The 25,047-nt window shown below is 45.7% G+C and overlaps 2 protein-coding genes and 1 long non-coding RNA gene across 10 annotated transcripts in view; 1 reads left to right on the plus strand and 2 right to left on the minus strand.

Annotated features, from left to right (window-relative positions):
• Window positions 1-25,047, minus strand: part of DDRGK1 (DDRGK domain containing 1) — a 224,203-nt gene that overhangs the window by 146,781 nt on the left and 52,375 nt on the right. The gene's annotated exons all lie outside the window — the stretch shown is intronic.
• The window catches only part of SLC4A11 (solute carrier family 4 member 11), a 136,549-nt gene that overhangs the window by 11,611 nt on the left and 99,891 nt on the right, over window positions 1-25,047 (minus strand). For all 8 annotated transcript variants that reach the window (XM_068189040.1, XM_068189043.1, XM_068189041.1 and 5 more), the window contains 9 exons: window positions 21,944-22,028; window positions 14,737-14,862; window positions 13,907-14,020; window positions 12,727-12,859; window positions 12,359-12,432; window positions 7,439-7,664; window positions 6,107-6,213; window positions 4,833-5,001; window positions 1,609-1,782 (listed from right to left, as the gene is read on the minus strand). In XM_068189040.1, the coding sequence (XP_068045141.1) occupies window positions 1,609-1,782; window positions 4,833-5,001; window positions 6,107-6,213; window positions 7,439-7,664; window positions 12,359-12,432; window positions 12,727-12,859; window positions 13,907-14,020; window positions 14,737-14,862; window positions 21,944-22,028 (1,208 nt within the window). The remainder of the gene's footprint in view (window positions 1-1,608; window positions 1,783-4,832; window positions 5,002-6,106; window positions 6,214-7,438; window positions 7,665-12,358; window positions 12,433-12,726; window positions 12,860-13,906; window positions 14,021-14,736; window positions 14,863-21,943; window positions 22,029-25,047) is intronic.
• On the plus strand, window positions 17,493-19,383 carry LOC137473236 (uncharacterized). The gene is made up of 3 exons (XR_010998664.1): window positions 17,493-17,579; window positions 18,536-18,908; window positions 18,994-19,383. It is a non-coding gene; the product is annotated as an uncharacterized lncRNA (long non-coding RNA).

The raw sequence follows: 25,047 nt of genomic DNA on the forward strand, positions 1-25,047 counted from the left end.
TTGCAGAGAACAAAAAGCTTTGGTCTCAAAGGGAGTTCAAAGCACTAGGAAACCCTCATTCCCTTTTTCACTCCCAATATCCAGTTCCCAGCATCGATTTGCCTCCAGCAGAGCAGAGCTGTGCCATGAGGGAACACCCTCAAGGAGATCAGGGCAGACCTCAGCCCGTCCATGATAACCACTGGAGCTGTATTTAAGTCAGAGTGGCCAAAAAGGCGTCTCTGGCACTTTTTTTTTTTTTTTGGGGACAGCTGGGTGAAGGAGGAGAGGAGAAGTGCAGGAATTAGTCCTTAGTTCAGGCAGGGGACTTGACTTTGTCAAAGCAAAGCCAGAATACAGAACCAAGACAGGGGGAAAACAGGAAAAAGAGGCACTTGGATATTAAAAGTGACAACAGGAGACACAGGAGGGAGGTTTGGCACATGGGTTTCAAAGTATGAGCTCTGCATCTCTCAAAGAAACAGAGAGTGGAGGTATCCCAGAGCAGATCATGGACATGAGGAGCAAGGGCACTGATTAAAACCCTAAAGAATTCAAATTTCAAAGTTGATTTTTTCTTTAAATAGGGCTTAACATTTATTCAAGAGAGATACAGTTGTAGAAACAACCAACAGCAACATATCCTAATGGGAATACAAACCCAAGGGACTGATCTCCCAGGAAAAAAATCTGTAGAAGAGTTAAAAGGAGCAGCAGAACTCAGCAATTTCCAGATGTGGAAGGTGAAATCTGTCCATCCCTGACCCAAAAATCAGCTGTGCCTGGCTGGGCGGGGCCATTTGGCACCAAAACAAGCATGAAGGCAAGACTGAGATTAAGATAGACCCACTCCATCCCCCAAAGTCAATGATCACTTAGCCTCACTTTTGATAAATGGCAATGCAGAAAATGGAAACCAAGGCAGGATAATTAAAACTAATGGTATGTGAGTGGAAATTACCGCTCCTGTGGTAAAAGCACTCAACTGCAACAGACTGAGACCAAACGGGCCAGATCTGCTCCAGAGCAGAGATGGTTTCATGAGAAAAAGGTTTTTAATTCTTTTTTAATAGGTCTGTGATAAGAATGCGTTGCTCAACTCAGAGCAACAGAAGAGTTGGTCTTAAATAGAAACCCATGACCCAGCCATGGCTTCACACTTGTTTTTGTTTAAAACACAGAGAATTTAAGCATCTCCTTCCCAAAATGTGGTGGGAGATGTTATGGGAGCTCTGAAATAATGGTGCATTTTTCCTCCACTTTGTAATAACCACCAGACAGGTTTCAGGCAGTGAATCAGCTCTGGATTCTTTCTGCGGAAAGCATCCGGAGAGATCCGGCCAAAGCATCTCCTCAGCTTTCCGCAAGGCTGAAACTGAAAATGGCCTTGGCTGACTTTTCCAGAGGAGAGTTTGCAATGGAGTGGGTGCATCCCTGTAGGATGCTGCCACTGGCCAGAGCATGAATTTGAGTGCTTGAGTGAAGGGGATGAAGCCAAATCAAGGTTCACTGGGTGCACCTTTCCATCACTTTCATATCTGGAATACAACACCCAACACCCCAACCACGCAAACCCACTGTTCCCAAAGGATTGGGAAGCCACCAATGAATGCAAAGAGATCTACTTACGTCTCATAGATGTGTCCACTCTCCACCCTCTCCTCCACGTAGGCCAGGGCCCGGACATGCATGGGGGAATGCGGGAAGGCCGCGTGGATCCAGGGCAGGCCAAAGACCGACAGCCCCGTGTTGATCAGTGCCACCAGCAGCAGGTCCCAGTGATAGGCTGTGCCCTTCACCAACCTGGAACGAGGAGTTGGGGACAGCAGTTACACCTGGTGCAAACCCTACAGGCTGCCTTTTTTGAACACACACAGAGATTTCACACCTCTGGATTTACCGTGTGCATGGTGTCAACACTAAGCAGTGACATGTGATGGTTTGCTCCCCAAAGCTGTTGTCATCTGGAAAGAACAACTCTGAGCAGAAAGGCAGCCCACTAAAGTAACAGCCCATGAAAATTTCATCAGCGTTTTTCTCCTACATTTATTGCAGAGTCTACACAAAATCCATGTGTGTGTTTGCTCGCAGAGTCCACAGAAGGAGTGGATAAAATCCTGAGCATTTGCTGTCAAAGTACTGACACTGAAATTTCTTATTTGCAACCCTGATCTCTCTCCTTCCTCATGGGCAGAACACGTGCTTGGTATGCTGCAGCAATCCCCTAATTATGTAATTGCTAGTGCATGATAAGAAAATGGGACAGGAATTCATTAAAATTCAGCTCCTCCTTGGTAGTCACAGAATCATGGAATGGATCACAGAATGGTTTGGGTTGGAAGGAACCTTAAAGATCATCCTGTTCCAATGCCCTGCCATGGGCAGAGACACCTTTCACTACTCCAGGTTGCTCCAAATCCCATCCTACCTCTCCTTGGACACTTCTAGGGAGGACAGCCACAGCTTCTCTGGGCAACACATTCCAAAAGGTTGGTAGCCAACCAAGGAAATTTGCTCCTAAGTTCATCAAATGCTGCAGAGCCTCCCTGTTGTATTTTTTAGGGGACGGGGAATCTGACAGCCTGCACTGAGGAGTATGAGCACACCCACTTTGCCAGGACTGTGCAGAAAGCAGCATCAAGACTGAACTCACATCTGCTTTAACCTTGCCATTTTTTCCAAGGTCTGCCCCTTTCCTGAATATTCCTATCTTGTACCAACTGCTGAGATATTATGAGTAAAGTTTAGAAAAAAAGCTGGGGAAGGATTCAGCTCTAAGACCTTAAACCCTCACTGAAAGGTCTATGGCTGTATCTCTGCCACTGGAGCACTTGACATCCTCACACAACACGAGGGATCAGCTGAATTCTCTCTGGGCACCACCAGCTGGAAAGGGAGCATCATTTAGATGTGTCAGTGCCACCCAAACAAGCTCCACTGAACACCTCAGCACAGACTTGGAGCCATCCACGACACTCCTGGACACGAGGCACATGGAGCTGGTAGAGCTGACCCAGCACGCGAAGATCAAAGCCATTGTTTGGGCAGCAGAAATGTTGGGTGGGGCTTGTTTTGGGACAAAAGCCTGCTCCCACTGGGAGTGTCCCCCTCCATTGACTAAGGAGGCTGTGGGGTGAGTGGGTCAGGTAGGTGTCTACCCTGCAATGCCTCTGGAAGGTGCTGGCAGGAAGGGTGGGATTGCAAACGTGTTTCCTGCATTGGCTCACGCTTTGGAAACACAGCTCCTGCTCACGTGCTGGTTTTTCTGAGCAAAGGCACCTCCAGCACCCTCAGGGTCATTGTTTGTTGTCCTCCCCATTCTTTTCAGAAGGCTTTAAGGACATCAACCTCTTGCAATTAATCCAGAAGAGGCCACTAAGATTATCAGAGGGATGGAGCACCTCTGCTGTGAGGAAAGGCTGAGAGAATTGGGATTGTTCAGCCTGGAGAAGAAAAGGCTTTGGGGTGACCTAATTGCAGCCTTCCAGGACCTGAAGGGAGCTACAAGAATGATGGGGAAAGACTTTACAAGGGCCTGGAGTGACAGGACAAGGGAGAATGGACTCAAACAAAGAGTAGATTTAGGTGAGATATTAGAAAATAATCCTTCCCTGTATGGGTGGTGAGGCCCTGGCACAGGTTGCCCAGAGAAGCTGTGGCTGCCCCACTCTTGGAAGAGTCCAAGGCCACATTGGATGGGGATTGGAGCAACCTGGGATAGTGCAAGGCGTCTGTGATGGTACCACAAGCAGATGGTATCAAGTCCTAGTTTTTACATCTCTAAAAATCCCGGCCCCAACACCTGATCAGCTCAGCCTTGTACTGAGGTGCTCTGAAAAACACTCTGAAAAACTCCAAAGAATATTTTATATTCCTTAAAGACATTCTAGTGGAAAATACCAAAAGTGTAGAAGAAATTAATCTTAGCCAAGAGATGGCCCACTTACATACAGATTGCAACACTTAAAGGGATATAATAGAGTTAAGAGGTGGTCAAAGGAAACTAAATTAGTGTAGCTGAATTTGAGCTTGTCTCCTCTCTCCTAATACTGTGTCACTCCAGCTACAACATGGAGAATGCAAATGGATATTATGCAAGGAGAGAACCCTCCCACGCATCACATTAGCAAAATATCCTCAGAGACATGGTAGTTTCCCTGGAAAAAAGTCATCCACGTTCATTCTTGACATCACATCTAATTGCAGTTGGCACAAAAACATCAGAGGGAATATTTTAATAGTGCAACATCTCAAGTTTGCACATAAGTGAGACTTGGACATATTGTTTTATTGCACTTCCACCTTTTTTCAGTTGGAATTTACCAACTCCAAACCCTCCTGATGCTCAGCTGCAGCACGCTGTGCTACAACATTTATGTAGGTCACTGACTTCGCATTTTTCAACAAATTCTCTGTACTGCAAGAGCAGTGCAAGTGTCCACATGTGTCAGACACTCCCTAAATACCTTGAGGTGCATCCAAAGACCTCAAACTGTACAAAATATCCACTTCACATTCACTATGTCACCCCTGGTCTCCCAACCTCTTCCTGCAAAATGCCTTGAGAGCTTTAGGTGACAAACAATGGTGTTGGGCAGAGAGTAAAGAAGAAACAGGTCGAGGTGATGAGTTCATTGAGGATTCATGGTTTTGGCTCACTGCCTCAACACCAGGCTTTGGGGATGGTGAGGATTTAAGCAGCAGAGTTACCTCCCCCTGTGACAACAGGAATTCTTAGAAACGCATCCTGAATCCTGAATTGCTGATGTTCAGACAAGCTTTGGGCTAGCAGTGGTGGTGACAGACCCAGGAACATCCCTCCACAGAGGTAAAAGCAGCACCAGAGGCGTTACCTGTTCTCCGGGGCGTTGGTGAGGGATGCGACGATGTTCTGCTCGATGAAGAAGAGCATGGAGAGGAGAAAGCCCAGTCCCATGGCGCTCATCACTGACCCAATGGACAGGGACTGCACAGGGGCCAGCACAAACAAGCTGTCAGAGGCGTTGTAGTTAAATTTGGACACTGCAAAGAGGAGGGGAAGGACGTTAGGAGGCACCTTCTTATCCAACCATCCATGTTTTACCCACATCACGAAGTACTGGGAAGCAAGCAGGAAAGCAGGCGTGATGCTCTGGCATGTGGAAGCCTGGAGGCCATGGAAGATGGGTCCATCTGGCTGGTTTGGTGTATTCTTTTCCTCCATCCACTTACGACTTGGCTGCCATCCTGATGGGACAGACCACTACTAGTCCTAGCGAGGCATTACAGATATTGAAGCAAAACAAAAGAGGGAAACTTGTTTTCCACAGATGCAACATGTTTTTAGATGAGGAAGCCTTATTTCTAACCAGCACCATAATGCTCAGCTCATCAACCCACAGAGGCATTTGAGAACTTCCTCATCTCCAACAAGCTGTGCAAGGCATTTTAGTATAAAATATAAATCAAAACTGCTACCATTGGAAGCAATCCATGATAGGGATAAATCACACATGGCCACACAACATTTTGCAATCCAACTGGATGGAATGGCCATCACAGTAAAAAAAAAAAGCCATTTCTTATTTGTTTCCATACATTTCCTCACATCACCCGCTCACGTCACTGCAGGACAATGCAATTCCTGTCCCCATTATCGCTTCCTGATATGGAAAAGTTGATCTATCTGGCCAATGAATGGTGTCTCATTTTTAGATTTCCTTGTGTAACTTAGAGCTGCCCAGATGCTCTGCACCATTTCACCTAAATTAGGAAAACAAACTGGAGACAAAGAGGACAAACTGGGATGACCAACTCCATGTTGATATGACTGGCAACAACCCTTCCTGCCTGCTGATTACTCTGCCCTTTGTTCTTTGCCAGAAATTGTTCATCTCCCTTATTGTGACACACACCTCAAACTCATTGAAAAGACACATCTGGATAATTTTTCTTGTCTCAGCCTCATTTAATCAGGGTTTTGAATTACATAAATCTAATGGTGAGGAAATTGGAGCTCTTGGAGGGAGGTACACGCAGTATTTGTGAAATTACATGGAAGAACTTTACTTATTAACAAAACTCTTCTAGGATTTCACTTCTCTCTTTCATAAATCCCAGTATTCCAGAGAACAAAACGAGAACTTACTTTCAATTTCCTTGAAGATATAGGAACCCACAACAGAGAAGGTCAGGACTGAAATGGGTAAGGCACAGTCGGACAGAATTTCACGTACCCTCGCGTGCAAATATGGGCTGCAAAAGAGACAAAAAATTACCATCAGCACCCCACTGTCAGAACAATCACTCAATCCAGACAACATTTAATACTTTAGAGGTGAAAATTCAGCCCCATCTTGCAATTCTGAAGAGATACTTGGAGTGACAAATTAGTATTTCACTCAGCCCTAAATCTTCTGGAACCTAGAGCCTTTGAAGGTTGATGAATGCAGAAGCAAAACACAAAGAAACAAGAAAATAAGATGCAAGCTAGGAAAAAAAAAGGCCTTCAAGCACCAATTTGTGTCTCATTTCCACTTTACTTTAATTGCTTCCTGCATCTCAAATGAAGAGTTTTAAGAGCAATAGCAGCAAACCCCAAATTAGTGTCAGTGTTTGACTCCCAGGAGCACACTGAAGGTACATTCCCAGTAGACCTGACTGCACCATCAGGAATTTTTGCCCAGCAAAATTGTTCAATGCCTGTTTGGAGGGAGATACAAGGATCCCAATGTGAAATGGGAACCCAAAGCTTTTTTAGAAAGTCACTTGTGAGGTCCGAAGATGGAAGGGCATCATCCACTGAGCGAACATTTTGTTCTGCTGGGAATATTTCCAGGTGGCCCTGGCAAGTTCATCCCTGCCTTTGGCTTCCACCAGATTTTCTTGGGTTGCAGAATTGGTAAGGCTGCATCTTGAGTGCTGTGTCCAGTTCTTGGCCCCTCAGTTTGGGAAGGACGTTGAGATAACTGACCACATCCAGAGGGGACAACGAGGCTGGTGAGGGGCTGGGAACACAAACCCTCTGAGGAACAACTGAGGGAGCTGGGGATGTTCAGCCTGGAGAAAAGGAGACTCAGAGGTGACCTTATCACTCTCCACAGCTCCTGAAAGGTGGCTGTGCTCAGGTGGGGTTGGTCTCTTTCACCAGACAGCAACTGACAGAATGAGAGGACACAGCCTCAAGCTGCATCAAGGGAAATACAGGTTGGATATTAGGAAAAGTTTTTCACAGAATGAGTGAAAAAGTACTGGAATTTTCTGCCCAGGGAGGTGGTGGAGTCATCATCCCTGGATGTGTTTAACAAAGCCTGGATGTGGCACTGGGTGCCAGGGTTTAGTTGAGGTGTTGGGGCTGGGTTGGACTCGATGATCTTGAAGGTCTCTTCCAACCTGGTCATTCTGTGAATTAAGATCTAAGCTGTTAATGACTCCCTCAGAGAGAACATGAAATAATCAGCAGTCTGAGCTCCAAACAAACCTTTTCTTGAACTGATAGAGGGTGTGGCCGAGCCAAAGGGTTCCCAACATCAGCATGAGGCTGAGGACGGCGGTCTCACGCCCGTAGTGCCCATCGTGAGTGCAAGTCTGGTTCTCGCTCACTGAGGAGTTCATCAAGAAGGTGGTGTTGATGCCGAGGCCTGGGATAGCATCAGCCCGTGATTTTCCATCTCCTGTGTGCCCGTGGTGGTAATATTTCTTAAAAACTGCACAAACAACCAACAGGCAAGCGTTAGGAGAGGAGTGTGACAATCAAAGCAAGTAAAATAAAGTGGGTTTCTTGCTTGATCACGAAGTATTAACTTTATGCTTCACCAGCTCTGCCTCTCAAGCCTGCAGAGAGAAATCAGAGCTGTTGCTCGTAGGAAGCCAGTGCTTCACAAATTGATTTTTCACTTATTTCAACAGGTAAGAGTTAAATTAATCTAGAAAACAACACTGCAAGGACTTCCAGTGCTAATTATGTGGTTTTGTTCCCAACACTGGAAGCACTGCTGTTAGATACACAAATAAATATTTCTATCTAGACACCTGCTTTCAACAGCCCGGTAAACAAATTCCATCAGGATTCTCTGGAAACACTAAGAGCAGCCAGGCTGCACAGATCCTTAAGTGGATTACACAGTGTACACTAATTGTTTTCCTTCCAAGGCTAGTCCAGATTTTAGAGGTAAGTGTTGATGATATGCAAAACCGGGCAGAACATTTAAATTTACAATGCAAATTAGAGTTACAGGCCCGAAGTAAACATGCACAAGCAAAACACCCAGTAAAGCCCCTGGAACTGTCCATAAATGTTTTAGATCAGCTCAAAGGCATTTATATAAGGAATGAACAGCTGTAAAGACCCTCTTGCTCTTGAGCATTTACTGTGTTCCCATTTCTATGTCACTGGCTGGCTCCAAGTGTATAAATATGGTTTTGGGATCATTTAATCTCTTTGGGGAAGAATAGCCTGAAGGAGCAAGTAAAACCAAAAGATGGGAGTTGGGCTTTGCAGCCCCAGTGTTCCCACAGTATCTGCTCAAATGGCAACATGCAGCATCCACACTTCCCTGTACCCATGGGAAATACAGGAGCATGGAAACCACCACATCAGAGCTTTGCAGACTCACTACCCTTCTTCATTTTGGTCAAAATACCCCTGCAAACTTTGCATCGAGAACTTCAGGGCAAGACCATCCTCTCTAGGAAAAACACAACCACCTGAAGCTTAGGCTAAAATGCTCCTCCTAACATTTCCCTCACTCTCAAATAATAATCTGGGTTCTGAAAGCCCCAAACACTTCAGCTTTTCCATCTGCAGTGGCCACAGAGAAAGCAGGGAAGACAAACTAATTCTGAATATTTGAGAAGAAACTTTGAATGTTCTTGTGCAGCACAACCAATACTTGCAACCACCTTGAGTCTGGCTGAGGCCCAGATTGTGTTACTGCTGCTTTGGAGCTCACCCCAGTGTGAAATGCCCCGAGTTCAGCCAAGAAGCCATTTGAAATGCAGTAATGATCCTTCTTGCACCATCTTTGGAAGGATTTAAAGGTGCTTTAAAAGGAGTCTGGGCATTCCACAAGTGGATGAGGTCAGTGTGGCACGGAGGCCACAAGAGACAAGATTGCCTCCCATTCCATACATATGTACATAAATTTAAACACCACAGAAGGTTTACAGTTCAAAATTTAACCTCTCAAACTGCACTAAGAGCAGCCAGGAGCGAGGAGATCACCTCAAAGCTCTAGAAAGACTCCTCCGGTGAGGAGCAATCCCATCCTGACACCGGTCCAGAAAGGTTCCCCATCGCGTGCAATGGAAGAGGCTCTGCTCTCCTTTATTTCCTCCCTCCATGCTCCAGCTGCCTCAGCCCTGGCAGGACACACACACCTACTCTGCAAACAGGTGAAACTGGGGCCAAGGGCACTGCCATGACCCACAGCCTGGCACAGAATGGGTCGTTAGAAGATTTGCACTTTCCGGCTCTGAGCGCCAAAGGATGCTTTTGTCCTGACAAAAATGACTCTGGCAGCATTTCCTGGGAATTCACAGCTGGCCAGGGAGAAAAGCCTGCTCACCCTAAGTGCTACTGACTCCTAGAGACACATCTGAGCATCAGAGAAACCAGCAGCACAAACAACCCAGGAACTACAGAGAATGTATTTGCATTCCTCTGGATAAGATTTGGACTGGAATGAGTACCAAACAAGTGACTTTGTTTTGGGTCTTGTAGATTTTCTCAAGCTCCCACAGATGGCTATACTGCAATAACATATTTAGGGCTGGGATATATTGCAATAATCTATTTGGGGCTGATCTTTGGTCCTCAGCTTGACTACATCACTCCATGCTCCATCTCTGAGGCTGCAATTCTATTTATATGCACCAACCCAGGCAGGATTGCTTCAGTCCCTCCTGGATAGAGGAAAAAACCTTGCTTTACTCTTGTATTTTAATTCAAGCAACAAGAACACACCAAGACACAGAGGGGAGGCCTTCATCCTGTACCACCTTGCTGGGAAGGATTTGATTCCTGAACAGTTCTGGTTTGTTAACACACCAGAGCTCAGTGAACCTTGTTGCCATCATCCAGAGAGAGCAGCAGAGCTGGGGGTGCCCTGGCTGAGGCTGAGCCCTCCTCCAGCCTCCAACAACACGAGCTGGCTTTGTTTTCCTCTGCCTGCTCACCACAATTTCCTGCTCAGTGCAGATGTCAAGATCAAACAAACACAGCCTCAGTGGCCGAGCCAGGCAGAGAAAACAAAGTGTCACCGGGACCACGTGAACGCTCATGGCTTTGGTTCCCCTCCCCTTCTTTCCTGCATGTCTACCTTGCACAGAATCAAGGCTATGAATGGGCTGGGAAAACATCTGGGAAGAGATGCCATTGTCCCCTGGCACTCAGGAAGCCCACAGTTGGTACCAGCAGGAAAAGGCACTAACAGGACACATTTAAAGAGCACAGAGAAAATATCAGCTTTCACTTCCTAGTGAACTGCTCAACCAAAATTCTGAGTGGGAGGAGGAGGCGGCAGCAGTGAACCATCACCTCCTCAAAAACAGGCAGGGAAGGACAAAGATGAGCCTGTGGCCATGAGTTGCACTGGTGTAATGTTTTTAAATATGAGCTCTAAGAGGGTTAAGGATCTGTGCCTGCCAGCACTGGTGGCCTCCTGTGTCTGGAAACAGCTTTGGTCCCAGCTGTGGATGCTCTGAACACTCCCAGGTGCAGCTGAAGCCAACATGAGCTGGCAAAGGAGTGTTGGTGTGACTTCATTACCATCATTCCTTACAAATTCATCCCTTCACAAGTACAAGGAGAATTCAACTGGTTCACTAATCACACATAAAATCACAGAATGTGTTGGGTTCAAAGGGATCTTTAAGATCATCTTGTTCCACCTCCTCCCATGTTCAGGGACACCTCCCACCTCCCCCATGGGCTCCAAGCCCCAACCAGCCTGGTCTTGGACACTTCCAGGGATCCAGGAGCAGCCACAGCTTCTCTGGGCACACTGTGCCAGGGCCTGCCCCCCCTCACAAGGAAGAATTTCTCCCTAATTTCCAATCTAAACCTGGTTTCTGTCCGTACGGCCACTGCCCCTTGTCTTTGAGGATCTTCTACTCTTCCCACTGCAATACTCTGAGGATTTACTTGCATATTCCTGAAAGTCTGGCAGACAAGACCAGTGGATGCTTCCTGCACTTTTAACCTCTGCTATGGGAGATCAGCTCTGGGCTACAGAAACTTTGTGAATATTTGCTAACTTTTACAGAGCAGCTGAACGTTCTGTTGAGGACCGCCTGGAGACTGTCCCATGCCTCCAGGACAGGACACTGACAGCACACACTCAGCAAAGCTCACAGAGTCAACAGCTATCCCAGAAAAACCTCTCCCTCACTAAGCTCTAAGCAGGATATTTAAAAGATGCAGGTGTTCTACAGAACAAAAAACACCCTCTGATTGCATAATCAAAGCACACAAGGCAATTAAGGATTCCCAGTGAAGCGAGAAAGTATCTCACTTCAAATTGCTCTGCAGCGTTAAGTCTCTTGGAAAGCATTCCCTTACAAGCCTGAGTATCTTAAAAACAAGGAGTGTGCTTGGGTGTATCCTGAAGGATTTCAAAGGATAGCCCAAACTTTGGGATGTTGGACAACAGGCCATAAAAATCAAGGAATGGGGCATTGTCCAACTCCTCACTGGGATGAACAGAAATGCTGCCACTCACAAGGTATTTCTGCTACCGTGATTCACCTTCTCAAATACCTCCTGCCAATCCCTGTGGGGAGGGAGAAAAGTGTCAGAAGAATCTGTTAAACCCCACGGCTCTCCATGGAGACGTAGAATTTAACCCAGAAATGGGAAAACCAAGTGGCTGGAAAGGGCAGAGGAGCTTCGGCAAGGTGCTGGAGGCACCGCAGTCCTTGTAGTGACATTAAAGAAGGGTCTCAGAGCTCAGGGAAAACCAGGAAATCTCAACCCATCTTTCAACTCCCCTCCACAGAGTCTGAATAATGTGTCGAGGAATAAGGACTTCATACACTGCATTTAAATTGTTGTTTTTTGTTTGGTTTTCTTTTTTGCCAGGACCATTCAAAACTAAACTGGAATCAGGAGAAGGCTCTCACATCTCTCACATCAGTAACATAATGGTTTCTCCATTTGGTGAAAGCTTAGAAACCAATTCTGTCTCAACCAACAGAAATTAGAGCTGCTAAAAATTCTGCACACCCAGGTAAACTGCTGACAGAGGGCTGCTTCCATCTCACACACATTGATTTTCTTTTTTTCCCTGAAGACTTTGAACACAGAACAAGCAAACATCACACATTTTTGCAGCCTTGTGCTTGCCTTTGACAAGGCAGCAAAGCAGAGATCTGCTGTGAAAAACACTGTTGCAAGACTTACCTTTAACAATGCCTTTGATGGCATCAAGCACAAATGTGATGGATATAAAAAGTGCAATTATTTCTTCTGTTGACCTGTGGAAAAAGCCCAGAAATTAATAGAGCTGCATTCAACTCTGTTCAAAGAAAAATCAGCATATTCATCAATTTACATGAAAATATACCAATTTGAGTTAGGCTCCAACTTAGAAACAAAACCCAGTAAATCAGAGAACTTCTTTCAAGCTGGAACAATAAGCCAAAATGATACTTTCCTCATCTCACAAAATACATTTTGCAGCAAGTTCATAATTAAAGAGCTTGTGGAATGTGTAATTTTTCCATTTGAAGAATAATCTGATCAAAATATGACTTCTTGAAAACAGCTACCTTTTAAAGAGCTTCATCAGGAGGCTGAAATTAAAGAGGGAGTAGATCACAAGGAAAAAGCTGTTCCAGAGTCCAATCCAGGCATAGAAAGCACTGAAATCCAAGTTGTAGTCATCACAGATTCCTTGGATGACTGCAAAAGTGAAGCATTTATGTGTCACAATCAACTCCTGTCATTGCCACCCAGTGATTCCCATCTGCTCCAGGCCAAAAAGAACCAATTTCAAGACTTCACCCCAACGCATTTATTCCAAATACCATTAAAAATCCATATTCCTGCACTTCCAGAGGGACACTGGATCAACACAAACTGTTCTCCCCTTCCATCATGAAAAATGGGGAGAGACACTTGGAAAAATATTCCCCCCCATACTGCTCAAAGCATTTTTCCTAGGGATTGAGGCCGCAAAAGCCTGTGGAATTTGTTCTCACTGACATTTTGGGATGCTCTTGAGCAAGGGGTCTCACAGCCGCTCTTTCCAGCTAGTCCTAGCCCATCCTCTGATTATCCCCACACATAATGAGCTTGTTCCTTTGGCTGATCTCTGGTTCATTGAGATCATCTTGCAGTACCTGGAAAGCTGCTGATGATACTTTAAAACATTGATTGAAAAAACCCCAAAACTCAACAAACCCAAAAAACTTTGTCTCAAGCTGGTTAAACACAGCCACATGAGAAAACCATTACTTAAACAGATTTCCTCATTGAAGCTGAAGAAATCCTTATTTTCATGAAAATAAAAAAAAATTTCTCTGCAAAAATTTGAACTAAACCAGGAGCTGGTCTCGATGATCCCTGTGGGTCCCTTCCAACTTGGGGTATTCTGATGGTGATGGAAAGGGGAGGAATTCCATTCAGGTTTTGCAGAATCCCAGAACACCCTGAGCTGGAAGGGACCCCCCAGGATCATCGAGCCAACTCCTGGCCCCACACAGGACACCCCAACAATCAATCCCATGATGTGCTTGAGAGCCCAGTCCAAGCACTCCTTGACTTTGTGCCCTGTAACTCCCCAGGGGAGCTAGCTCCCATGCCCCACCACCCTCTGGGGAGAGAACCTTTCCCTGAGAGCAGCCATTAAACATCAGTTTATCAACCAAACCCAACTCAAGCTCTACAAAGCTCTCCCCCAAAGTGCCAATCCCTCAATCCCCTGCTGCAGAGCTGTAGCAGACTCACCATTGATGTAGAGGGCCAAGGGAGCTGTGGTCAGCAGCACCACCAGGGGCTGCCCCGAGAAGAGGGCGTAGAGCAGCCCTCCAATGCACTGCCCGAAAATTGTCTTCCGCACATCTGGAATTGGGGAGGATGGAAACAAAAACAGGGATTTGGGTCAATCCCTGCCTCGTCCAGGAGCATTCACAGGGCAGAGAAACCAACCACTAATGAGGAGAAGAAATGTTTAAAGAGTGCAGAGGTAACACTCTCATAAATCAAAAAGTGACTCTTTATTCATATCCATGATTTAGGCTTCCAGATGTTCGGCTAATTGGTGGACTGTGGGATTTTTTTCTGCGTATTGTTATATTTTATATATACATTTTAAATGTATTTATTTTATTTTAACACCTCTAAGACCTAACCAGTGCTTGTTTGAACTGTGGCTGCAGCACAAGCTGCTTCTACAACTGGGATAAAGGATGATGTTTAGTTCTGTCCCAGGGATTTCAATACTGGCAATCAAATTCAGGTCAAAAGCACAGGAGCTTGTGCCAAGAAAATTGTGCAAATAATTACATTAAGTCAGCATAATTCAAAAATAAAGTAGCATACGTCTGTATCAGTCCAAGTCAGCTTATAACACCCAAAGCAGTGTTCAATTTTTCTGGCTTTCAACAAAAGTAATGAACTTAATTAGAAAAAAAATCCTTCAGTTGCGGTTTTGGGTTTGTTTTCCCCCTGTAAACAAAAACTATCAGAACTTTCTGTGACCAGAATGACACTTTGAATACATGGAATCAAATGCACAAAACTGATAAGCTTAAGAAGCACAAAACTGATGAACTCACCAATAGCTCCTCGGGTATTTTCATCATTGAGGGATCCAAAGGCAATGGATGGAAGGAGGCAGGCAAAGTACAGAAAGATCATGGTCGTGATGTATTTCCCTATAGCTTTGTTGTTCCCAATAATACCTGGGGCAAACCACAACAAAAATCATGTTGGTAAAGCACTGAAAACCTTCTCACATCAGCCATAGGCGCTGCTAGTTCATCTAGAGAAGCAGAAATTCAGTCCACACCTTAAACATGTAACTGAATTGTTCATGTTTGACTCTGCACAACCCACACTCTTCTGTTCATCTGGGACCAGAAATAGCACCAAAATTGCCACCAGACAATTTTTTGACATCATCAAAACAGGAAATACAAGAAGCCTTTTGCTCAGTTTTGTCAGTCCCCAGAGCTTGGAAGAGGATCAAGGCAGAAATTTTAAGTTTAGGGTTCATAAACCCCCACCCCTGCCTTTTTAATACCAACTTTTCAGGCATTCTGGACTGTGTCCCTAATGAGCTTCACGACAATCTCTTGTCTTCCCTACTCTTGTCTTGGGCAGGAAAACATGAAGCACTTCATTTTTCCCTAGACAGAAGTCTAAGGCTGTCGGTTTGAATCAATAATATGCTACCCTGAGCCAAAAAAAAATGGCAGTAGGACACAAAAACAAACAGCCCCAGAGGTCAGGAATGGCTACACTGCGGTTTGCTTTAACAAGTCCTGCTGAAAGAACAGCCTTTCTCTTTTCCATCCACTCACCCCTCTCATCTCCGTCGGAAAAAACACAGCAGGCCAAAACACAAAGCAGCCAGAAAGAGAATTAAAGTGTCAGAATATGAATTTAAGAGCCTCTGAAGTAGCTTCCCTTCCCCTTCCTGTTTTCAGGCTGATGTTGATATGAGCTCACTGGGGATGCACAGGAGAAAGGATGAGATGACAGCAGCTGATGTTGCTCCAGGAGAACACAAGTTTTTCCACAGAACAGAGAGGATGCACTGGAAAAATCTCCTCAGCCTCCAGCCCGCCTGTGCCACCATCCTTGATGGTGCTGTTCCTCTGAGATGGCTGGAAGAGCTTGAAGCTGCCCAATTGCCCTTTCTGGAAGGCCCCAGAGCAGAGAATTCCCACACAGGAATCTGCTCTGAGCTCCCAAATGCCCACCTAAGCTTTTGCAGCATCAGTCCTTTGCTGAGAGAGGTAAAACCCAGTGAGTTGGATCAGATAAAGGAGGGCTTGGCTTTTGAGGTTATTGGTGCCACACTGAAAATCTTTATCACCAGAATGAAAAGAACAAAAATCTCTCAATGACTTTGGGATCTTATCTAACATCTGCTTTCTGCACCATTTGCAGGGCAGAGATAAGGATGGGAAGAGGATGTAAAAACCCGAAAATCAAAGGTGATGTGTAATGAACAGGCAGCCACATGAATAAAGGACACCTTGTGAGGTGCCTGCTTGCAGGCAGGAGAGGAACAGACACAAACAGCATTTCTGGTGCTCAGCATCCTCAAACTCCAGGCTAAAACCTGACAAGAGACACCTCAAGCATGCAAATATGAGCTTGACCTTTTGGGAGTCATCAGACCAGCTGTTCCCAGGCAAATTCCTTTCCATGTATTGGGAAGATCCAGAAACCACAGGTCACATTCCTGAACACTCCTGACAACCCAAAGGGCCTGGAATTTAATTCTCACAGATGAAGACATCCCGTGATCCTGAGTCCAACAGCTGCAGGCTCCTACCTCACACTCCAAACCGCTCGAAATCTTTGGAGAAAAGGAAGGATTTGGCAAGACAAACAGGGCTGAGGGGTGGTTCCATGAGTGGACATGGTCACATTCTGGTTCAGAGGATTCTCTGCCACTCCTAAGTATTGCTTTTTGGACAAGGGAGTCTTTCCAATATGAAAAGTCGGGGCAACAATGCCTGGAAGCTTTGAAATAATTTCTGAAAGGACAACCAGGTCCAGAGAAGCAAAGAGTATCTTTTTTAAAAAGGTTCTGGTAGTTAAACCATAGTATGAGAGGGCAGAAGGAAGAAACCTTGAAGAGCATCACAAAAGCTCATTTTCAGTTTCCATCCTGGCAAAGGAGCCCTTGCTGGTCATGGAGGTCCTTATGTACAAGGACACGGCCTCAAGCTGCATCAAAGGAGGTTCAGTTGAACATCAGGAAGAATTTCCTCATGGAAAGGGTTGTCAAACACTGGAATGGGCTGTCCAGGGAGGCAGTGAGTGCCCACCCCTGGAGCTGTCCAAGGAAGGACTGGAGGTGGCACTCAGTGCTCCGGGCTGGTGACAAGGTGGGGATTGGGCACAGCTTGGACTCAATCTTGGAGGTTTTTTCCAGCTTCAATGATTCTGTGATTCATCCTGGCTGGGTCCAGCACTTTCTTTAATCCATAATCAGCCAGATAAGATACTAGGATCAAGAATCCTTCTGGTGGGCAGTGAAATTCACTTTGTAATGGAGACAATAATTACACCAGATTAAACACACTCCTTCCCAAAGCTGCTTGCTCACCCCTTTATTGCAGTCACGACCAAACATTGCCCCTCCTTGTACAGATCCACCTGCCACAGGCACTGAAATCCAGCATTAACCACAATTTACCTTTCTGCCTTTTTAAAGCCAAACATTTTCAGGATGTTCTGCAGCCCATGGACTGCTGTGGCTTCATTCAGAAGGTGGTGAGCTTCATTATGATGGCATTTCATCTGTGACAGGCTCATAAAGCCACTGAAAAATGTGTCACTCCACCTGCACCATGGAAATTTATAGCATAAAAACCAACTCTTGGTCCAGCTGTGGAATTTGAGTAGCTGATTATTTCAGGAGCATTCCCCTGAAATTAAGGTATAGCTACACACTGGAATGGGGAGCAATTATGTTCATCAACGTGACAGTTCCATTTTACCTGCCTGGATTTCTGAAATGTCACAGTTTGTAGAGACAAGGTTACAGTTTCAGGGGAAACTGCAGCAATTCTGACCTCACTTTACTTGGGATTCCACAGCAGTAAGTTAATGACCAGCAGCCCTAAAAACTGGGTTTACAGGTCCTGAAGTCTATTAATTGTATATTTACTAAATCAAAATCACAACTCATGGACATTCTCTGAACTGCCTGTTCATGTTTCTTCCCAGTTCTCTGAACTATCCCGTGCAAAGAAAGTTTAATTACACTGACCTGCAGCACAGCAGCAAGGTCATTAAAGCCCTAATTAAAAAAAAAATAGCCAACATTTTCATATTAAAAACACTGTAAAATTCAGAATTACAAGCTTCTCCTAATGCTCTCAAGCTGGGCTTTCATTTATGTGATGGTTGCTGGACTCTGCCCAATGTTGTGAAGATGAATCTTCCCTGAAGTCCTGTGAAGAGTAAATCACAGAACAAGTGGGACTAAGAACTCAACTGGAAAAAGAAATCCACTCGGGGAGTTTGGAGCAGAAGCCAAGCAGAGAGCCATGAAAAATCAGATCAAGGCTCAGTCCTTTCCCTTTCCATCTCACTTCTTCAGCCCATTTCCCAAGAAATCCTGGGTCTCTTGGAAGGAAACATCCATCGACAAAACATGATGCAGCTTTAGAACATTCCATCCACCACTGACACAAAGAGACCCCAAAGCAACTCAGGTTGGATGTTTTGGGGAATCATGACAAGTCCAGGATGTTAAACTTTGGTACCCAAGTGGTATTTAGGGATGAAGGGCTGCAGAGTGATGTAGGAGCTCCCTCATATCTGACCTAGGGCAGGAGAGGCACGGAAGAGAAGGAATCTGCAATGCCTTTATTTCCCCTCCTTCCTCAGGAATGGAATCCTGACAAGCAAGGTGGCCAAGGCAACCAGGCAGGAAAGCTGATGGGATTTGGCACACACCAAAGCCAGTCCATGGTCAACATTTCAGTTCTGGGTTCAGATCAACGTTTCAACTCTGAGCTACCTTAGACAGCCAGCAAAACAAAAGTTCTCTTTCAAATCCTATTTCTCCAACGTTTTCAAGACTTCCAGCTAAGCATGCCCACGTTGCAGGGAGCTTAGGAGATCTCCCTCCTGCAAAACACCACAGCAGATCCCAAGGATGCTGCCAGCAGACCTCAGGAGCTGGTTAGAGACCCTCTGCAGGACCAAGGACAGGGAGAAATCCACACTTCCAGCAGGACTATCCACCCACCACAGCCAGGTATCAAAGACACAGGCCCAGAAAAAACAAGGAGAAAGAGAATAAACCTCAGTTCTCCTCTTTTTCCTTCATCTTCCCTCCCCAGGAGGTGAAGGAATACAGATATGTAAAAACAAAGCATCAAAGCTCACCACAAAAATCTCAGGCACCTCACATTTCCCACTGGGCACTTCAGGCACTGCAATTGTGTTTGTTCCTCTGTGTTGTACCAGAAAATAACACTGAAGAATGAGGACAGCAGCTTTCAGGAGTTTCAGAAATCTTGTATCTGAGTCCAGGCAGAATCCCCTTTCACTCAAACCAGCCTCAATATAAAGAAATTTCTGGAAGCTCCAGTTTGAGCCTTAAAGAGTAATAAAATTGACACACAAGTGCTTTGAGCCAATTGGACAGGATCAGGATGAAGTTCAGTCACACTGGTTTTTTTAAAGACAGAATTCTACACAAAAAAGTCACAGCCAAATGGAGTAAATTTCCAGTTTAAAGGAAAACTACAGGAGTTCTCAGGCTCAGTATAACCCAACTGTTCATCTTCAGATGCTCCTGCTGGAAGACATCTATTAAAAGCCATCTTTATCACCAAAATCCTGGGAAAAAAAGTTTAAAAAACTCTTCCTTGATCCTTTGACCCATTCAATAAAATGCACAAGACTTTGCCACAAAACAAAGTTGACAAGTTCCTAATCTGGAGTAAAAGGGGAAAAAAAAGAGAAATACTTTTCCTTTAAGGATAATTTTTCAGTGTGAAGCGGACCAATCCCACAAAACTCCAACAGGCCAAAGATTTGCTGGTCCTACAAAAAGTCTCATTATTTATCACCCCGCCCCTGATGGGTTTATCTGTCTAACCCCAAACCCCAGGATGCTTCTCAGATTAAGGATTTAGAGACTCCAACCATTCAAAACGCAGCATCTTTGTAATTCAGAGCTCTTTGATGGTGCACACGTGGCTGTCTGGAGTGCAGACACTGGGATAGTTCAAATCCCTCGTGTTCTGATGCACCACTGCTTTGAGATGCTCCAGGAATTCCACACTCCTGATCACCTTCAGTCTCAGTGGTTTATGGCAGATGCTTCATGCTCCATCTGCTTTTCATTTTAAGCAGTTCCTTAAAGAATTCATCCTAGTTTCTGGGAAGAAATGGCCATACTAACACACAGTGCTTTTTCACAAAACCCCTTTTCCCCCATTTCCTATTGAAAGGGCACAACTGCTCCTACACTGAGAACATCCCATTTGAGCTGAAGTAGTTCTGGAGTTTCACTGGGCTCTTTTCCACTCTCCAGAAGCTGTATTACAAAACACTGACATTTTTTAACCCGTGGTTGCGTTTGATCCCAATTTTATGCCCATTCTGTACATCAGTGTGTGCAAAGCTTGTAGAGCTCACAGCCAAGAGCCCAGGGCTGAGGCAGCACCCACAGGGTCATTTGGATGCAGTCAGAGCCACAATATGGACCCTGAAGGGGGCTTCCAATTCTGCTGATAGCCAGAATTGGCTGCAGGACCAAAATCTGATGTTTTTGTGCCTGCTGGGCTCACACAGGCACAGCAGACACTGCTCTGTCTTGAGGTGAACATGGGTCCCCAAAAGGTGCGTCTGCAGCACTTCCCTTCTCCATATCCCTTTATAATGAAGAATGAGCCTCTGACAGCTCTAGAAAGCAACAGCCAAAGGGATGAAGTGTCCAGATTGGGAGCTGAAGTACCCTGCCAGACCTGATGCCAGTGATGCACACGCCAAAAAATTCATGTTTCTGTTTTATCCAAATCCTTCCTGCTCCCCTGAAAATTGTTTTACATCCTCCATCCTCTTCAAAACACCTCAAATCCTCAGAGAAATCAGCATGAGCCCTCCCATCACACCAAGTCTCATGAGCCCTCCCATCACACCAAGTCTCCTGAAAATAAGTTCCATCCCAGCAGTGCCAAAGCACCTGGAGAAAGCACCCAGCACTCAATCCCTGTGCTAAGCCAACATCTTATTCACGCTCCTCTGCTGGTTGGAAGGGAGTGAGGACACACATCCACAGCCTTGACCAGGCTTCTCTGAAGCTCAAGCTGCCTCTGGAAGGTGGCTTTGCAAGAGAAGACTCTAAAAATTTGGGTTTGGGTGGGCATCTTGGCTTTTTTATGCCTAATCCAAGTAAGATCACCCTCATTTCATGAGCCTTCACAGCACTTGTGCACTGAGGAAGGCAGGGACACACACTTGAGCTAAGGTGGATTTAACAGCAGGATGGGATAAATCCCTGATTTAGCTGATAAATCTCCAAGGCTCTCCCTGCCTACACTTTAATTCTCTGTTTTATTTGAACTTTCTGGGTATGAGATTGAATATATTAACCAGCTCCCCAACAAGCTGCAAGAAACCGGTTTTGATGTCAGGCCGGGGCTCTGTAATCCCGCTTTGCCCTGAAGATTCCGCCCAGCCTTCAAGAAAGTGAAAGTCTGTGAGTGAAAAGGGAGAAAACAACTCTAAAAAACCCCAAGGCCACTGTGGGAGCTGCATCAGGCTGAGGCTCACTATAAACACTGTGTGCTGCTCCTGTGATCTGGCGGCAGCGGACGAGCCGTATCCTGTTTTTCACAACACCGGGCTGAAGTTACTGCAGCTCACATTTTGTTTAAGCATTCCCAACTCCCACAGCATCACTATAATTAGTGTGGAGCTAACTTGCAGAGGCAGCAGAAAGGGCCTATCAGGCCAGTGCTGAGTAATTAGATTGCAAGGAGTTGATCTGAGTCTACACACGGCAATAACTGATCCATTTAATCACTGCTTAATAAAAATTAAAATCCTCATCCGCGCACAGCCAGCACCTTCATTAAGGAAACGCTGCAGGAGCCTCATCTCTAGTGCTCCACGCTGCCCATTCACAGGCTTTTGCCAAAACACCCTTTTAAACAAGGGCCAGGAGAGCTGTTACACATATCAAAGCACACACTGAATGCACACTGTAAACAGGACATCACATCACAAAAAAAAAATCCCCAATCGGGGCAGAGCTTCCATAAACATTGGCACACGTACCATCGGTGAAGTCCAGCGCGTACACTGGGAATCTTCGTGCAATGTCATCAGAAATCCCCTTGCCAATACTGAGAAAGTCGTGCAGCTGAAGAAAGGAAGGAAGTGCTGTGTCAGTGTAAAGGCTCATGCATTGTTAAAGAGATTAAACTCCTTATTCAACCCTGATAGGAGCGAGAGAGCTCCTTTTGAATAGGGCATTCAAATCCCGTCTTGTCATGATAATAAAAATAAACTCACCGGGATTCGATTTATATCCTCATAGTATTGTAAAAGAGAAAGTCCCCCAGACCACCCTGTTTTCCTCCCTTCCTTCCCTTTTCCCCCTCCCAATCCTATCTACATCCCTGTTTTGCAGGTGAGGGAGCTGAGGATCCACTGGATGGATCAGACATTGGGTGCCATGGGGTTAAACATGTCTGAGGTGCCTTCCCCATCCCTCCACACAACTTTTCCTTTAGATGCCAGCACAAAAATCCCCCTAAATCCACCAGAAACCTCTAAAGGAGGATCCTCAGCAAGTGCTTCTTCCTTGGCATTGCCATGGCAAAGGGAGACCACAAACAGATGTGAGGGAATTCAGGCTGTCTACACCTCAAACTCCACCAACAGAGAAAAAGCTTGAATAAATCCACACAACCAAGCCATAATTTCTGCCCAATAAAACACAATAAAAACACTGGGGAAGGGTTCCAAAAATCCAGCATGTTCCCTTTTATTCCTGGTTTGGGGGCCTGCAAGGTGCAGTGGGATTGCTGATAGGATCTGCTGCTCAGCACAGGCAATGAGGAGCTTGTCAGGAATATGTGACAGCTGCTGTTGACTCTCAGCCTCCCAATCCTCACAACTCCTTCCTTATGGAAAGCACATGGAAAGCATCAGGGTAGGCAACACTTACAAATGAGGCACCTGTCAGATTTTTTCCTGTTACTCTCAGAGCACACAAACCACTCTGAAAATCAAATGCACCTTTATGCAGTGATAACAACCCCAGCTGCCTCAGCTAAAACATTTCATGTATTTGTTGCAGAACCAGGCACAGAAGACTTATAACTTCTGCTAAGGAGTGTAAGGGGGGAAATAAAAATCACAGACACAAAATTTACACCGACGGATCATCTCAAAGCAGCAGGGAGCTCTTCCTTTGGCTGCTTCATGTAGAAATTGATAAAAATGACTGCTTTGGAAAGGTACGGTGCTCATTTAATGGACTACACACAGCTTTGCTTTCTCTCCTGGGACTCACCTGTTTGCAGCACCTGGAAAATCAGAACCACAAACAAAATAAAGAAGGGAATCTTTTCCTTTAGAAGGAAAGGGCACAGCAATCACTGGGTTTGGGGTGCAAAAGAGGACCAGCTCCTTTATCTGTGACCATAAAATCTCAGATTGCAGCTATTTAAGGCAATTCTGTTGCAATTTGCCAATGCACCTGTAGGACTTTTCGAACTTTAGGACAGTTTCAACTCTAACCTGAACAAGCAGGATGAGGAGACAGATGTGTTGCCAGCAGACACCATCTGCATTTTAAACATTTCCAAAAAATCTCTGTGCTTCAACCATATTTGGTGGCAGAGTTGGACATCAAAGCCAGATGCGCTCGAAAAGCAATTTAATTTTTCCCCCCAGAAGGAGATTCCTGAAGGCATGAGTCAGCCAGAGAATCACAATGGCCTCAGACTGGGATGTTTACTTATCATGCTGCAGTGAGCACGGGGAAAAGGATGCTCGGGGTGTCTCGTCTTCCAGGGAAGGAGGAGCATGGCTGCTGCTGGCCTGGGGCAGCAGGGAGGGGGCTCTGGGGAACAAAGCCTGTTCCAGGCAGCTGGGAGTGTGCTGAGGAGGAAAGCACTGCCTAACTCATCCCACAAGGCACCAGGGTTATGTTTAAGACTCGCCCTGATTTCCTCAGGCACTCATTTCTTGTGCGTGTGAGTGTGAAACGAGGGTAGGGGGTGTCAGTGGAACCTCACCAGTTGGAAAAGCTGTTCCTTCTCTTGGGCTGATCCTCTCTGCTCTCTACCCTCAGACTCAACCTGGGCTGCACCAGAGATATCACAGAATGGTTTGGGCTGGAAGGGACCTCAAAGCCCACCCAGCTCCACTCCCTGCCACGGGCAGGGACACCTTCCTCTAGCCCAGGTTGTTCCAAGCCCCATCCAACCTGGCCTTGGACACTTCCAGGGATCCTGGGACAGCCACAGCTCCTCTGGGCAACCTGTGCCAGAGTCTCATAGGGAAGGATTTCTTCCCAATAGCCCATCTAAATCTACCTTTTAATGCCATTCCCCCCTCTCCTGTCACTCCACACCCTTGAAGAGGTCCCTGTCCAGCCCTCCTGCAGGTCTCCTTCCAGTAGGAGGCTGCTAAAAGACTGAGTACAAAAGATAAAAAAAAAATACAAAATGCAAAAGACTAAGTTTACTGGCCTCCTTTTTGGTTTCACTTTTATCCCCCAACCTAGCCAAACAGATGAAGTGCATGAATTTTTCCACTTTGCATTCAACAAATCTCTCCCAGCTTCTTGCCATTATTTGGGTTAGAGGAAGAGGCTAAGCCAGCACTTAGAAGCTACAAATCCAAACAGAAAAAATGTCCTCCAACAACTCTGACCCTTCCTCAGCCCTCCCCAAAAGTGCTGGGGGGCTGCAGGAGTATTTTACAGAGGTCAGGGACATGAGTCTGTGCAAAACCACTACATCCTCCATATCCCCCTCCTGCTGATGCTGAGCACACACACAGCCCCCTCAGCAAATCCACACAGGACACAAAATCAGAGCCAGAAAAACATCACAGCTGTTAGGGGCTCCTCCATGAACAAAATCACAATTAGATGCCTCAGTAAACAAGAGGATTTCAGGCTGACTTAATTATGATTGAGTACATAGCCTTGCCTAAATAATCCTCTGAGATGAGCCAAGGCAAAGTGACAGTGCTGTAGGCACAGCAGGGAATGTGACTGTCACATCCCCCTCAGTATTTCAGCAGAGGTAAAAACAAGCACTTGCAAAAATCCCACTCACACCCAGAATTTAAGGTCCGTTTCCTCTCCCATCACTGCAGGACCCAAGAGGCCAGATTTTCATGTCACCCAGAGACTTTACACC

Source organism: Anomalospiza imberbis, chromosome 4 (genome assembly GCF_031753505.1).
Source record: "Anomalospiza imberbis isolate Cuckoo-Finch-1a 21T00152 chromosome 4, ASM3175350v1, whole genome shotgun sequence".
NCBI lineage: Eukaryota > Metazoa > Chordata > Aves > Passeriformes > Viduidae > Anomalospiza > Anomalospiza imberbis.